Here is a 17,599-nt window from a genome sequence, read left to right as displayed (position 1 = left end):
AGCGATGCGATCGCCCATAAACAGTAGAAACACAATCCAACACCTTGAACTACAAAGTATTGTTTGGTATTTCACTGCACTCGCCATCCTGAGACATGATAGTCAATTCTTATTATATCTAGTAGTTACACTGGCTACAATGCGCTTCAAACCGGAACACAACAGTGACTACACACTGCTGCTTGGCAGCAGAAACAGACATTGCGGTTCTACCCACCCAGGCGGACTCTCACATATAGATCTACCACCAGTACCTTTCAAACATACAAACTTTCACATTCACAATAAATACATACTTAGTATATTAACATGCGCGCAATTGGTGACAAGTGAATCTAGAAGCCGACGTATAAAATGTGCCGTTTTGGGTCGTGAATATAATTTGAGAAACATACCGCATTGTGTGTTACATATCGAATTCAAACACTTAGTGCAGGGCCCAGGCTAGCTGTTTAAAGCAAGTTAAAGCTATTTGCATGGAATACGTCGTGAGGATGGCTTATAAGATGAATAAAACGATGCTAATGCTGAGAGCGTAGCGTGGGACGCTCTTTGGACAGATGGCGGGACGGGTTATACAAGAGGGCCGGCAGCGACTGCATGCATATAGCAGCAGACCGAGCTCTGTGGCTTACCTTGGGAGAGGATTGTCAAGTAATGGACTGCAACGGGCTGATAAATGCTGAGTATTTACCGGGTTTTTTATTATAGTCCAATGATATATAGTTCGTTGATTAGGTAGAGGGACAACACAACCGTTACCATTCTGCTTTAGAATATCGTCTTCTTCAGCCTTTGAAAGTCCACGGATATGCTTCCGTCAAAGATATAGAAACTTAAGGATGTAAAAAATACTTTTGAAATTAAGTTTTATCTTCGCATTATTTTTTTATTGTTGTTTATTAATATTTTACCTTTAAAGAAATAATAAGATTTTATCTGGTCAATTTATGTAAGTTTTAAAAAGGAATTGTATGTAATTTTTTTTTTTTCGTTTCATACGTAAAGATCGTAATCATGACAATATTCACTACAAAGTTGCAATACCGTTAAAAGACATCTTTTCGATATAATATAAAATGTTATTATTCTTAGTCCGGTATACAAAGCATTAGTAATAAGAATTGTATCAACTATACAAATAGAGTAAGTTAACGATCAAGTCATTTAAGTTTACATCAAATAATCATACTGTCATTTCCCACAATTTTTTGAGGTTTCTTTTACCATGGTCGCACGATTTATTTTTCGACATTTAATCGTGACCAACAATAACGCTAACTTATTTCCAAATAAGTTCACGGGGCACTGATCAAATTTCTATACAAATATTTACTTAAACGAAACTATTAAGTAGACGATACGATAACACGTGATCTCGTGCTTGGAATACAGAACTCTACTTTTGTAAAGGAGCGCGTTGATGTCTATTGTATGCACGTACTTATTTTACCGTACTAGATATTGTGGTTAGCACTTCATTTCATGATAAGGATTATGTTATGTTTATGTGTTTTACTTTTTCACATTTTTATATTCAATTTCTAATTTTTAAAACAGAACCGTATCGCTTATTATTTACGATCTAGATTAAAGTTTTTATGAACAACTTTTTTTTAAAGTTTGGCAAAGAACTTCATTAAAATTAAATAATATAAAAATGACATATAACAAGACAATACTAGTTTAACTTATACGTGCTAACATAACATTATAATAAAAACAAAAACACTCGATCCAACAAACCAAAAACACTCAAGCAAAAACAGCATATAATTTGTCACAGTACTATCTCGGGGCACATGCACGAATAACTCCGAAACAGGATACAGAGATAAAGAAACATTAACACCGTATGCAAACAGCACGCTCCAATAACAATAAGAGAAAGTCTTAGTATATAAAAATGTAACAGTGCGCAGAGATTGCACATTTTGTATGTTTTCCCATTGTTACAAAGTGTAACAATCGTATTCCTTAGTGAAAACTAGAGAGTAACGGGCGGTCTGGCGCGGATTTATGTTATTGTTTATTCCTTCGTAATTTTGTTGATTGATTGTGTTTTAAATGGTTATGTTTATATGCGAAAGTCGAATTTCACGTTCTGGGTTAAATTTAAAATATATTATTAAAATGAATTCCTAGATATGCATGAACTGGAGAGAACAATCAACCTATATTTTACGTTGTTTATATACTACGTTTTCTTGCGGCTCCGCCTGTGCCGAAAACCTTTCCCGTTATATAAGTGTCACTAACTATTTTTCAGATAAAAAGTTGGCTGTGAGTTAATCGAATAAGTTGTCTATCTCTTTGCTAAACTCCAAATTCAATCAGCGGCATGAATGTTTATTCCTAACAAACGTACTTACAATCATTTTCACAAAATATGTTACGATATTCATGTAATATATGGGTATTTTAAATTCTAGAATGAATAGTATATCATTTGTACTTGGTTGTTTTAATCATCAATCTTAAATCAAGTGGTCAAGGTCAACCAGATATTAAGAATTTTGAACACCCTAAATATAATCTATTAAAAATCATAGCACGGTGTCAGCACATTTATAACAGTGTAAATCTAAAGCCTCATTTAGATGGAGCATTTTTCTTGCGTCGCACGAACAATTCTTGAAAGGACGTAGAAAAGTTGATCCCGTCTGAACATCGCATTGGCAAAGTCATTTTCGCCGTCTTGAACAGGCTAACTTGTCATACCTAATATAATCGTATACTAGATTTTTTGACAGAGACTCAAAACAATTCGGAAGATTCTCGCATGTTCGAGAAAAATATTACGGTGCAGTCACAAAGGACGACAAATTAGCTCGAGCGATTATTTTAAAATATAAACGGTTGCGAGTTTATAGTTCTCGCCTGCGTCTGAACAGTATCATACCACAATCTCGTGACAATTAATTCAACAATAATGCGTACGATTCTTTCCCGCAATCGCTCCGTCTAAATGCTTCACTCACAAATAAACAGTAGTTTTGCGAATTTGCACCACTGTGATGGCTATCCGACAAGATGCTATTATTATTATTTTTTTCCTTTGAATGACGAGACGAGCTTGCCGTTCGCCTGATGGTAAGCGATACGACCGCCCATAAACAGTAGAAACACCATCCAACACCTTGAATTATAAAGTATTGTTCGGTATTTCACTGCGCTCGCCATCCTGAGACATGAGAAGTTAAGTCTTATTATGTCCAATAGTTACACTGGCTATAATGCCCTTCAAACCGGAACACAACAGTGACTTCACACTGATACTAGGCGGCAGAAGTAGACATTGCGGTGGTACCTACCCAGGCGGACTCTCACATGTGAGAGACCAGTTAATGTCATTATACTGTATCTCAATTACCATATAAAAGTATAAAACCTGAATAAAGTGGCTCTATGACACGTTCATCTGTTATACTATTTAATTGGATCACCATGAGCCGTGGGCCCTGTGATGTTTCAACGAACTTAGTAGCTTTGAATACGAAACAGTATAAAATTCCTTTTTTTTTGCCTTGGCTTCACAAATTGATTACAAATTTCAGTGCAAATTACAAATTACAAATTACAATCAAATTACAAATCAAATCATGTCTTTACCGAATAGCGTCAAATATTACGTCTTGTAATATTTGACGTTGTCAAATATTCGACTGTATCGTCAAAAAGCAATATCAATATTGAAAGAATTCCATGATAATACTGTGTTACCGCTCTATCATATAAAACGTTTGGAATGCCAACTACAATTCAATACTAACATACTACCACTTAAAGACAAAGCGTTAGCGGGTGCCCGTATCAACTTTTGTACCCGAATGAGATATCAATACAGTAGCGTAATAATAGGTTGGAAGAACGGGCAAAATGCTAAGAGACCTAGCTAAAGGGGGCCTGAACCGTGGCGGACTGCGCATTAATACACAGGACTAAAATATAATAAATCCTAACTGATTACGGATGTTAATTCATTCATGTGCCGGATCGTCCAGCTATAAGATGTCTGTCTCCCACCCTACCCGGTCCTGTCATGGGATTAGGATGATATCTTTTAGCTGGATTTACATCACAAAAAGGCTCCATCGCATATATTTGCCATGAGCCGCGGCATAGACCCCACTGACCTCTTAGTATACGACTTAGTTGAATTAAAATATATATTAGGCCCTGTCTATATACTATGAAAATTTCGATTGAACAACTATTATAACGTTATTGCTTCGTATATATCTATGAATAGATATAATATCCATTTAGAGGCTCTTTTATGCTGTTTTATTTTCCGTTTTAAATGTCTAGAATGCCATTTTTTGTAGCAAAGGTCAAATCAGAAAAGGTAGATATTTTATTACTTATTGCATCGTGTGTGGGGAATTTTAATTCGGCTTTTATAAATTCTGTGTGGATAACAAAAATATAATAGTTGAGATGAAGATGTTCCATTTATTCCTTGCATAACAAACACTGTAAAATATATAATAATAATTAGGCACTAAAAGAATTCATTCTGCTATATTTCAACTTCATTATAATGTTTCTCTCCTTGATCTTTATAACAAAATGTAAACAATATACATTAACGTTCAATACCGCGTCCTTATTGTAGTCAAGTAAAAAAATCAGCATTCTTTTCTTATTTTTTGCTGTTTCTCGTCGGGCGCAAATTGTTTGCAAGACTCGATTACAAAGTAAATGTAACAAATGATTTAATCACTATCAAGGTCGTGAGGGATGAGAGATTCGGCGCGAACATTACCTCCGCTAAACTTGTACCATTGAAAAAGGAATCGTCTAATAATTGACAAATGAAATATTGAATGTTTGAAAAAAGAATATAATAAAAGAATAAATATTGATAACACAATGTAGGAAATAAGAATGATTTAAAAACATGATAGGTATTATCAGTCCGTAGATGTTCATCTGATAGAATGATTTATATTAATTTGTATATTCGTGCTTCATCATTATTATCTTATAACGTTGCTGTTTAAATTACATACTTATGAATTCGTATAAAACATAATCACTGTTCAATTTATTTGTTAACGTCAAATTTTATTTTTGCTGTTACTTATATTCTTAAGTCTAGTCTATTTGTTGCAGGATGTCGGATTACGAGAAGATTAGAACGTCGTGCCTGCAACGCGAGGTCCTGTGGGAGGACCCGGACTTCCCCGCCAACCAAACCTCCGTGTTCTATTACCAGACGCCGCCCTTCCATTTCGTATGGAAACGTGCTTCGGTACGTACTGTATACTGTTATACAAGCCAAATAAAGCCCTAATCCAGGTTTGAAGAGACACAATTGCAAGAAATGTACAGATTTTACTTTAATTTTTGGAGAATTAGTGTAAGAAATAATAATTTAAATGAGAAGTGGTATTTTTACAATTTTGTTTTATATCAATACTAACACATATAAACTATTGCTAATTAGGTAGAGTATGCTGGCTTACCAATTCTCCCAATAATTACTGCCGAGTACTGTACACCGATCCTAAACATCTGAAAAGGCACGTGGGCGATATATCAACACATGCTTTAAAGAAAACAAAAACTAAAGACTAGGCGACCTCCACCGGTCGACTTTCACTCGCACGCGGCTTCGCGCGCCTCGTGTCCAATCGTAGCGTAAATACTGCGAGGTGTTTGAACTCCTTTTTTAACACAATTCTCTAGAATATTCGTGCGTTGCCGCCAATTGAATCATGAAGTACTACGAGAAAGTGAATTTAGAACAAAATGCTGCTTTTAAGTCAACCTAGTGTTGAATTACCCCGAATATATATCAGACTATTTCTAATAAGTTTATTCAGTATGTATTTTTGAGACCTATTTAAATACGCGACAGTTCATGCTTGCGTGAACGTTTTAAAAATAGACGGAAATAAATGACAGAGTAAACATAAAAAAGTATATTCTCCCAACGTGTGAGTACCCTTGTGTTATCTACTTATTTGACCCATCTTACAGTCATTACACATGATATTACCCTTAAACAGATCCGTTTTCCGTTCATACTTTAAACCTAGCTTAAGACTAGCAAAAATGACTAGATAATAAAATGGAAACCACCCACTCCATTCAAATATGTAAAAATCTGGTTACATATTTTCTCCTTTTTTTATTTTTATTGCTTTGAACGGCGAGACGAGCTTTTCGTTCTCGTGATAGTAAACGATACGGCGCCGCATACATAGTAAAAATACCATCTTTACTCCTTCAATTACAAAGTATTGTTTGATAAATAAATAAATGAAATAAAAGTATTCCACTGCCTTCGCCATCCTGAGACATAAGTTGTTAAGTCTTATTAATGTCCAGTCAAATTCTTATTATGTCCTTCAAACCGGAACACAACAGTCACTACACACTGCTGCCCGGCGACATAAATCGAAATTGCTGTGGTACGTAACCAGGCGAACTCTCACATATGAGAGATCTACCACCAGTAAGATCATCGCGTTATTTTACCACATTCTCTAACATAACTATTGCCTCACTTATTCAACTTACAATCACTTATATCGCCTGTAACATGAGTGACCAAAAACACTTTCATTAGACCTCTATCGTATCAAATGTCTAGCTGCAAGATTCGCGATAACATTGCGCAATCGCAGTTAATCATTATTTAACACGGATACCTGTTAAGGTGCATTTCCTTACTAACCGCACTGCAGCTTTTGAGTAAGATTTCTAGAAGAGAATATTAAGCTCACTTCTGAATGCACAGTAAAATTCTACACTAGCGCCACAAGAGAGTATCGGTGAAGTAACTTGTGTGGCGAAAAGACCATATTACCTGCTGCTGGCTTTCCTTTTGTAATTTATGTAAAATATAACATTCAGCGATTTGCTTAACACATTTATGCATATTAGAACCTATACGTTGTGACGGTTTTTCTTATGGAAAATTTCGCCCTTCGCCTCTGTCACTTATATATAAGTGAGATCTTTTGTGTATTACACTAATTATTCGGTAACAAATTTTTATAATATTGTGAATCAGGCGCTTCGCATAATCTTACCAGAGATGTTACTTACTTTGCGTATTTATAGAATTGCACTATATATCAGATTTATTTATAAATTATATCGCTTATGTGATAGTTTACTGACCACGGAATTGAATATTCAATTATACAGATCAGTACGAAGTTGTAGAACGCGCTGGTGGTGTAGTGTGCGAAATGACCCCTTAAGACGAATCAAAATTTGCTGTGGAAGTGTCCGAATTCCTCGTATGTTACGTGCATGTTTTCAATAATTCACATGGGACATTACCGTTTTTGGATTCATATTGCCGTAAAATCCGGAGAATTAAAAAAACCTTTCGTATATAATTGTTATGTCATTATAAAGAAGCCAAATGTCTAATCTACGAGCTGAATGAATAAGGCCTGGTCACATTACAGTCTTTAATTATGAAGAAAAATAAATTGTTCAATTAAAGTATTATAATTAACGACTGAAGTTACTCTATCGATGTAAATTGTATTCCATCCTGCAATGCGTCTTAAATAAGTCAATTTTAGAATATAAGTCAAAAGAATAAAGTTTCACCTTGTCACACGAATATGCGATTTAAGCTTTCATATCAGTGATGGTAAAATGACGTCATACAATATTTCACGCCATACGTTACTTTCATTCTAAAGTCAGGCCCATTAAGACGCTTCCCATAGCAAATGACCTTGAGCATTCGTTACCTACGTGTTCGGAGTACGACTTATGGCGGGAATATGCTAGGATTGACGAATATGATTTTTTTTAAATCAATTATAGGTATTTTCGAAAATTTTAAACTACTAAAATATTTCTTATCAAGTCGTCTATTTCATAGTGTTTGTTGAAAATTACAATTATGTGTACGATTAGGAAATGTAACGAATAAACGGTTTTAGTAACATTTGCATTTTGCAATAAATGCCACAATATTCCCTTTAAAAAAAATGTAACAACTAAACTTAAGGTACAATATTGTAGAAATAGGATGTTTAATTTATTTCTATTAGTTTTAAAAATTATGAATAAGTTCTAAAAATGCGGTTAGCGCGCCGTTTTGCTCGGGGAGCATCTAAAGCATTCTGATGATTATTTACCTAACTTAGCCGTGAGTAATTTTGGCTGCCGACACACAAACCATATAAGCCCATAGTAGTTTCACACGAACCTACTCGCTATTATGAAGGTAATTAACACCAACCCACACGCACTAAAATGGTTCTGTTTATTTATATCTTATTAACAGAATACGCAAAACTGATTTCTGACTTGCTTTCTTGGATATATAATTTGAATTCGTTATGCAAACAAAAAAGATGTATATATTCGCCTATTTTAGTCACAAATATTATCGATTTTATGTTTATTAAACTCATCTACGCGTGACTGGTTTTAGTTACATAACATAACATAACATCACGCATTTTTATCCCCGAAGGGATATGCAGAGGCGCAACTAGGGCACCCACTTTTCGCCAAGTATGTTCCGTCCCATGATGTGATAGGGGGCGAGCCTATTGCCATATCGGGCACAAATTCCAGACTCCGGGCTGATACTGAGCAGAAAAACCCAAATATCACTTTGCCCGACCCGGGATTCGAACCCAGGACCTCAGAGCGCTATTGAACCGGACGTGCAATACAACTACGCCACCGAGGCAGTCAGTGGTTTTAGTTAGGTTTGATTATAAGCGCCTATACCAACGTTATGGATAGGTATATGATTTAAAAATTCGCTATCAGCACATCGTGACGAAAATATCGGAATTTAATGTCACGAGTGCATAATTTTCTTAGTGTAATTTGCACGGCGCGTCAACGAACAACTGTAAATAAATGCGCATTTCGCATGAAATTGTTAGATCGAAGACCGGCAGCATCAAAGATGTCAGCGCCGTAGTGTGGCGAATGTTTTACCAAATCAAATTCGACCTTGTCCAAATAAATTAAACCACAAACTACAATCTCTGTATTCGCTCTGTGATGAGAGTGACAATAAGGTTCAAAATTATAAAACGCACGCCTCGTCGAGTTCAATAACCACGTGATAACATTGTGACTCGCTCCATTCGGACCATTCTCAAAAGGCCGGCTGGCGCTTCTCTAAAAGTCATCTCGGCCGATTAAATACAAGCTTTGACCTTGTCATGCATACTTATCGCGAATAGACTGACAACAGTTTATTATATAGATATATATAGATTATAGGTGGTATAATAACATTTTGTCTTTTTTTTTTAATAGCACGAGAAGGCTTTTCTTTATTTCTCTTTCCATTAAAATTTTAATACAATGTTCATCTACCTCAAACCTCCCTGATCAACTTTCTCTAATAATAATTCATAGCCATGTATCAATCATAATAGCTTGACCAATTCCCGGACTTCACTCACGTTCAACACTAAAATGTAATCCATATAAATGCCGAAACAAGACACTGTTGTAGATTCAGTGCGCACGAGAGCCGATGACGTCATGCGCAAAGTTGCGAAAAAAGATTATTAGCCAGGCGCACCACGCGCGCGATGTTTAGGGTTGTCAAGCTGTACAAAATGTTCATTATAGTATGTCACAAGAAAGAATACTAACATAAAACACACATGTAAAAAAGATTATAATGCATTATTTATTACAACGTAACGTGTTTATTTCTCACATCTTTGACTATCTTTATAATTTACCAATGCAGCGCCATATGATAAACGTAATCCGATTCCCCTAACATGTATAATATGTTGTGGGGCCATCCTTTATGCCTGGAAATAAGACTAGTACATGTTACCATCTATTTGAATGTTAAACAAAAAAGCAATCACATTAAGTTAATGGCACAGTTGGCAACCCTAGGAGTGTGGGACGCCGCGCTGAAGTGCAGTACCGTTAGCGAATGTGACCAGCCTTCATTATTTACTCACGTTTACCTGGATTTACAATTTGTTTTTTGTAGAATACTGAATTGTTTTGCTATATTTGTAACGTTTTTTCCGTAACAAAGGCTTTTTTTATTTTATATGAAGACTTTGCATGTTATACAGTGTCATTTTCACATTGCGTTGCTAAATTAAACCACATATATATTCTAGAAAATAATACCCTACAAGAAATTACTAGAACCGTTGATGTAAAATAAAAAGTGATAGTTTCGAGCAAAATATCAATAAAGCTATAATTCAAATTTTACACATACATACTACTCTAACAGAATTAGTTGCAGTGGCAACATCACATTCAGTCAGAAATACACTCACGCACACACTATATTCGCACTAAAATATAAATGATAAAAAAAAAAAAAACAAAAAATTTAAATCTGGATTTTTGTTGAAAATATTCGTTGTTCATATGTAAATTTTGACACAATGCTTGCAGAGGTAGAGACGATGTCACAATGTCATTTTTAACCTATCTGCTTGCTGAGAGCTATACAATATATTACCATAAAGCCAAGAGAATCAATCTTTCCATCTTTAACCTTGCGTGGGCTTTACAGATATCCTTAACAACAAACCCTAAATGTTTAGACCTATTTTATTGGAGCTATTTATAATGTAACTACTGTTGTAATTATAAATAAATAAACTCTGTAGAGAACTATAAGAGAATGGACAAACATGATTCATCTCACAAAATAGCAATATCATCTCTATTACTTAACTGTAAGCGATTGTGAACACGCAAGTTGTTTAACCATTACGATATCTTTACATCGACAATGTTTGAACACTTTTGAGCGATTATTATGTTAGTTATTCTTTTTAAATGGATTATGTTTTATCGCCATCTTCATTGTTTTAACGATGTAATGATGAAGAGTTATATACTATGGGGTATCTCAGAAATACAAACATTAACAGTTCCAAAACTGATCAGTTCTGCCTCCAATTCTGCCGTGCTAAGCGCAAAAGCGATGTGTCAGGGAAACCTTATTTCGAGATAATCAAAGATTTGTAAATATAGATTTATAATTTTTTAAGTAATACTGAGATAAAGAAAAGTCTTTTAAGGTTTAATTAAAAAGTTCTAAAGATACCGTTATTCAGATAAGTTTATTGGATGGGCATTTCTTTAAGCTATCTGACGCTAAAAATCAAGGTTTTGTTTTTTTTTTTGAGATACCGCTTTTGAGCTTAGCACATCAGAATTAACAATAAAACCATCCAACAAATAACCGCTAACTATTTAACCAGTAACAACTATCCAGGACGTCCAGTCAGGTCTCCTATATGAAGACTGCACTCGTCTATTGCAAGCCCGCTCCGTGACTCGGTCGGCCGGTCGCCCTTTCATCCCATCCCAATAGTGTTGCCAGCGTACGTAAAGTTAATTTGACTCCTTATACACATTTAAATTTATAAAATCTAATATTATTCATATATATTTTATAAAACTTTACACTCGACCATCCTGATGACGTATGAACATGTTGCTATCAGGTGGAATCTTGCAAGACATTTATTAGCACGAAAGAACCGCCGTTAGGTTAAGTTAGGTTAGGTTTGTTGGACTATAGTTAAGTTATCGAAGACGCCTACGCCAGACGGTACTGAGTGTGCACATCGGCTGCAAATAAGAGACCACCATTCACAGTCCCAACGTTAATATATATATAGTGCAATGTCTATTTCTGCCGCCCAGCAGCAGTCTGTAGTCACACACGTGGGACATCTCACGTCTCAGGATGGCGAGGGCGAATATCAAACAATTCTTTGTAATTCAAGGTGTTGGATGAAGTTTCTACTGTTTACGAGCGGTCGTATCGCTTACCAGCAGGCGAACGGCAACCTCGTCAAGTCATTCAAAGCAATGAAAAATAAAAACTAATTTACACGATATTTACAATCGCTGTATTTACAATCGAAAACGGTGTGATATCTTATTTGTACATATTATATCGGCCCAATCATTAACATAATGAAATTGTATATCATCTTGCTTAAGAACATTGTTTAAACTAAGTATTGCTATAATTTAAGAATTTCGTTCTGTTTAATTATTGAAAGAACTATTGACATAAAAAACTATGTTCTATTGGATAGTTCTGCGTAATGTAGAACTGCGAGATAGCGGTACCGTGTTATTTGCCCAGACAAATCGCGATACACTGCATGGAAATCACAAATACTCGGGAAAAACGACCTTCGCGAATCGGACGGATAATCTAACCATTTGTATTGAAGTTAATGGAAAACTATTCCTTGCGTATTATAGAGCAAAGTTCCCTGTAGCGTTATTCTATCTGTCTATCTGAACGCTCTGAACTCAAAAACTACCGAACGTATTTCGATTACCTAATACTTATGATGTTTTGGGATCCCAAGAATGATATGGGCTTCTGTTCATCAAAGAAACATATACAACGGGACTTCTATCCCGGAAAAAAATCTTACACGTGGCGAAGCGGCAAACAAAGCTTACATTATTATTCCAGAATGTAATATTTAATTTGATATAAAGTCAAACCATGATATCCACGGTTAAAAGGCTAATTGACCTAGGCGACATGTTATTTTCGAAAAAATTTAAGTAGGTTAAAAAAATAGTAAAAAGTGCTGATATTAATGTATGAAACATAGTGTCGCAAAAAAAAGTGCTTCAGTCAATTAACCTTTAAACCGTCGATATCATTATAATTACTGAATCTGGATGCTTTAAACTTTGCACCAGATACTAACTCAAATAGTATTGTGAGTAAATTATTTTAACTGACTACAACCGTTTTTTACAATGTTCTTTATCATTCTTGTTAGACTTGGGCATTGTGTTTAGACAATCGCTTGGTCAAAATAAATATAATAATATATGCGGTATGCAGGGAAAACTCTGCTGCAACCACTACACACTAAAAAAATCTCGAAATTTTGTAACCGCCGTGTGCGCTCTCCCTGACCAGAAAGGTTAGAGATTTTGCATGACGTCATTCGTCTCTCGACTCGCTTAATCGACTTTTTACATTCATTTAAGAGATTGGCTTTGATATTGAAGATATAAAAACTGTTATTTACTGTTGATTAACTTACGAAGCAATGATATTTATAAACTTAAGTGGTAATAGTGTTCCTCATTAGTAACAGCAAAGTAATTAATTATTTAACTTATATGGTTTCAAATCACATGGATTTCAATAAAATGGCTTAATTCGGTAAATACACGATTTTTTTCCAAATACTACACAAACTTTGACATATAAATCATCAAAATTATTATATAAGTAATATCCTCTGAGTATTAGAAGTAGGATGTAGGAGGGTTTGATTCCGATATTTAATACGTAGTTTAATACATATGAGTTAAGAATTGGAATATTATAGGGCATTAAAGCTTGACCGTGAGTACATTTGTTACATTTCTGCCTACCGTCTGAGGGCCTAAGCTATCTATACAGCATCAGCATGATTAGTAAACTATTATATGTTATGATGATGCATTATTTACGTATTTTGCGTCACCACAATCGAATGCATTCAACTAGTTTTGATTATGTAAACACGATGGGGCGATTGTATCACCTATAATTATTCAAAAGAAAAAAAATGCAACTAAGCATTTATTCTTATTTAGTCGCCAAGTTGTCGTAGTTCGACTGTCATTACAATTTTTAGTTGAAGTAACTTTGTTCTACTGGCTAACATTCCATTTCATATTGGCAGCAGTGGTAATAGGTGATATTTTTCAAAATACCCCGATGCAAAACTACCCTAATTAATATATCGCGGCCAATTTAAGAGAAATCGCGACAAACTTTAATAAACTTAAAAGGGAAGCCGGTTGGAATCGGGTTGTATGTACATTTCACCACTGATTAGCAGCATCTCGAACATAGGCCTCAAGTATGTATAACATAACATACCTACATACGGAGCGACATAATCGTGAAATAACGACCAAGCTCCTTAAATAAATATGTAAAAAGAAATACTGTACCTAGATAAAATTATCTTTAAAAAATTACGTAGTATCTACTCTACACCACGGGTACAATATTGAACACCTGCAACTTACAAATGCCAAAAATAATTGTAACTGAGGTTTCTCATCTTAAAAATTACTTAGTCGCAGCTCGGAGTCATGACATGGGCGGTGTGATACCCCCGTGCCTTGGAAAGCACGTAACGCAGTTGGTCCTGCGCCTGATCTCTCTTCAGTCATGTCGGATTACTGTCTTACTTGGATTACGAGTGTTAAGGAACAGAGAGTGCACCTGTTTATTGCGCACACAGTTGTATACTATAATATCTCCCGCGTACTTGGTTGATCTCCGTTGCTATTGGCTGCCGTGGCCGAATTTCGGTTAGAAGGAATTCTTTCACATAATAAACACACGTCATTAAAAAGTTATAAGTTAAGATAACGTTTAAGTCTTGTTGACATCGCGTGGGCAGCTGTGGGCCGACTCATTCACCTGCTATTCATTCAACCATTCATTCAAATGTCACCGAGTTTGTATTGAAGGTATGCTGATTACTATTTGAGACGATAACGGATTAATCACCGCGGAAATCGTATCTTCCTAGTATTATTAATGATGAAAGATTGTTTATATGTTAGAAATTTTAAATAAGGAATAAAAACAATACATGTACTTAAAAAATAAATAAATAAAATTACATTATTCACATAAGTAAAATACACTACTTTAGAACTTTGTAGTGCGCAGGCTAAACACATGTACTGAACATATACTACCAAAAGAATAAAAGAATATAAAATGTAGCATAAAGGCTGGTTGAACGCTGTTCCTTTTTCAAATATCATGACGCATTTTCGTTTCATCGAGTTTCAAATCATAAGGATTGTAAAGATGTTTCTCTTAAAAAAATCGCTAAAAATTAAAAGAAGTTTGGTACAGAAATGGAGTATGCTCGGGATTATTATATTATCAGCATTCGTTGTATAGTGAATGATAAAAAAAAAATACTTCGACAAACCTTAACCCCCATGCAAGTGTGAGCAAAAAAACCAAACCACTCTAAACGCGCCGAAATTACGTAAATTGGTAGTCTGTTATTTAATACAGCTAAAACTTTTATTGGGGACAGGGGGAATTGATTGCAAATATTTTATTAGTAGTCTTTAGTAACGCTTAAAAAATTCAAAACTTAAGTCTGGAAATTAGCATTATCATAAAGACTACAAAACGTAAATCAGTAAACAACATTTCGAAGAATTGAAATCAATTAGGTACAATCTACACGCTTATTTTGCATAACAACATTACAATGAACATGGCGAAACTTTGTGATTATGTCCAAAAATAAAACAGTTTCCGCTTCACTTCAGTTTTTTTGCGAAAAAAACCTAATAAGGTTTCTCTAAAACAACTACCACTTCACTTATGAAAAAAACTTTGTACAACTTCGTTTTTATCCATTGTTCAGGCGGATTGAAATCATAATATATAAACTTAAAATCTTTTCTTTCCCGGCAATGTCGAAATGGAACCTACTGATAAGAGCAAAACAGTTCAAATTAATAAAACATTGACTAGCAGAAGAAGCTGTATCGGTCGTCGATCGGCAAAATCATGGCGCTTTTAAATCCTTTAAAATGCAGCAAGTAAAGCCGTTAATAACACCGAGCAGTTTCAAAAGGCGAAATTTTCTTAAAGGGAACCAGACACAACATATAGAAACTATATGCATAATGTGGTCTGCAAATCGTTCTAATGTTAATTAGATTCTACATCAATTCTACGTAAAAGGAAGCCGGTAGGAATCGGGTTATATGGTCCCTTCGCAACTGATAGTCCACACATGTGTACACTCGCATCGTGGGCGTACACTGCACACGCTCGCCAAGGCTACCACCTACCACTTACGGGCTGTTACCTTTTACTTTTTAATACTCGTGCATTTATACTTAACAGTATTTTGGTCAGGAAAGTGAGTATTTCAGCAATAAATCTTTATGGCATAGGGTCCCCTGACCTTATCCAATTCTTCGCCAACGTGCCTGGTTTTACAAGTATTGGATAAGTATTAGAAATCAACGAAGGAATCAAGGCTACTTGTCTGTGTTCGGCTAAGTTGGCACCAACACTTTCCACAGGTACGTGGTCAAAATAGCGTCACGTCGGTGCCTTCGGTTGATACAAGGTCAATGGCCTTAAAACACAAGATCCTAGCGGAAAATTTATAGTTTATTAAATACATCATTGACCATATTTATGCTGTATACTATTTTAGTAGAAAACAAAAAGTAAAGGTGTCATACATTTTTCTGGTATACCAAATATAAATCAACGTGTTGAGAACTTTCACCTTTTTTTAAGTTCGATCAAATTCGAATTTTTTGTCATAATTATAGTTGAAGTACAATTTCTGGAACTACTGATCTGCATCTTATTCCATTACTCATAGACAATGACACAGTTAGTTCAAATTTCTTTTTTACACAGAAAAATCATTTTGATGTACCACTTTATTACACTAAAAAGGCACTGAACGAATACTATATTTCAACGTATTTTTTTCACATAAAAGGCTCTACACGGCGAAGTAGCACAAACAGGCCTATTTCAGTTTTCTAAAGCATAATTTACTTTCTATATCCCTTCAGACCTTAACTCAAAACCCGTGCAATAGTTACGCGACCGGCGATAATATACAATGGTCGGATAGTTCGGACGGAAGCCAATGTTTGAAAAGCGGATATTTGGCTACCAACCCGATTAGACGCTGCACCGTATAAATGCTCGGTTTACAGCTTTCTATTACACGAATACCGATTTTCTTTACGCGTAGCACTGACAGTTCTAATTGTATGCCCGCTTAAAAGTTTTCTGAATGAAAGCACTTTGTACACATTAATAAATCTTGTTGTAGGAATGATACCATGTGATGTTTCACATGGTATGTATTTACACATATTCTCTGAAAACATTATATATTATATAACTACACGAACATATGACTGAAGTCATTCACAAATAACATTAATTGGCGTTGTTTGTCTGCGCTGGAGAACACTTTGCGAAGTTTATTTACGCTTTCTACAAAAGGGATGACGATAATTTATTGATTAACACGTCATTATTTACGAAAAAATAAACAATAATATGTGACGTCTCATGCAAGACCCGGCTTTAATTATTGGAACACCGGTTCCTTATTTTTTAAGATTCCAACACTATTTGAATATTTCCTAATTATTGGCTTATTGGCGTGCCCAAAATATACCTCTCTTACCATTAGTTCGTCATTGATCTAGAAACTATTTGAAATATACGAAAGATTATTGAAAATCCTTTATGTGGTAACAGATGACACGAACTGACATCATTACTAGGTGGAACTGCTGAGTAACATCATTCTCGGAAATGTTACGCAGTATAAGCCTTCGCTTTACGTAATAATATGAGTAAATGGGAACTAAGTTGATCGCATTATCGGCTTGTCAACATACAAGCGTGAACAACAAAAAGAAACAGTAGGCATATTACAGATATTTCTTTTTTGTATTCTATATTTAATTCGGTTTTATAACGATATGATAGTGCTATTATCAACTTATACGTAAAATACACATATATAGATAGTTTCATCCACGAAGACGCGCCCCACTGCTTTCTCTAATCACT

The 17,599-nt window shown here is 35.0% G+C and overlaps 1 protein-coding gene across 2 annotated transcripts in view; it reads left to right on the top strand.

The window, feature by feature from the left end:
- Window positions 1-17,599, top strand: part of LOC115439932 (calpain-C) — a 45,711-nt gene that overhangs the window by 5,312 nt on the left and 22,800 nt on the right. For both annotated transcript variants that reach the window (XM_030164014.2, XM_030164013.2), the window contains exon 2: window positions 5,119-5,257. In XM_030164014.2, the coding sequence (XP_030019874.2) occupies window positions 5,120-5,257 (138 nt within the window). In that variant the 5' untranslated portion in view covers window position 5,119. The remainder of the gene's footprint in view (window positions 1-5,118; window positions 5,258-17,599) is intronic.

The sequence above is a fragment of the Manduca sexta genome, chromosome 27 (assembly GCF_014839805.1).
Source record: "Manduca sexta isolate Smith_Timp_Sample1 chromosome 27, JHU_Msex_v1.0, whole genome shotgun sequence".
Classification (NCBI taxonomy): domain Eukaryota; kingdom Metazoa; phylum Arthropoda; class Insecta; order Lepidoptera; family Sphingidae; genus Manduca; species Manduca sexta.
The sequence above is the reverse complement of the archived record's forward strand: the minus strand, read 5'-3'. Positions and strand labels throughout refer to the sequence as shown.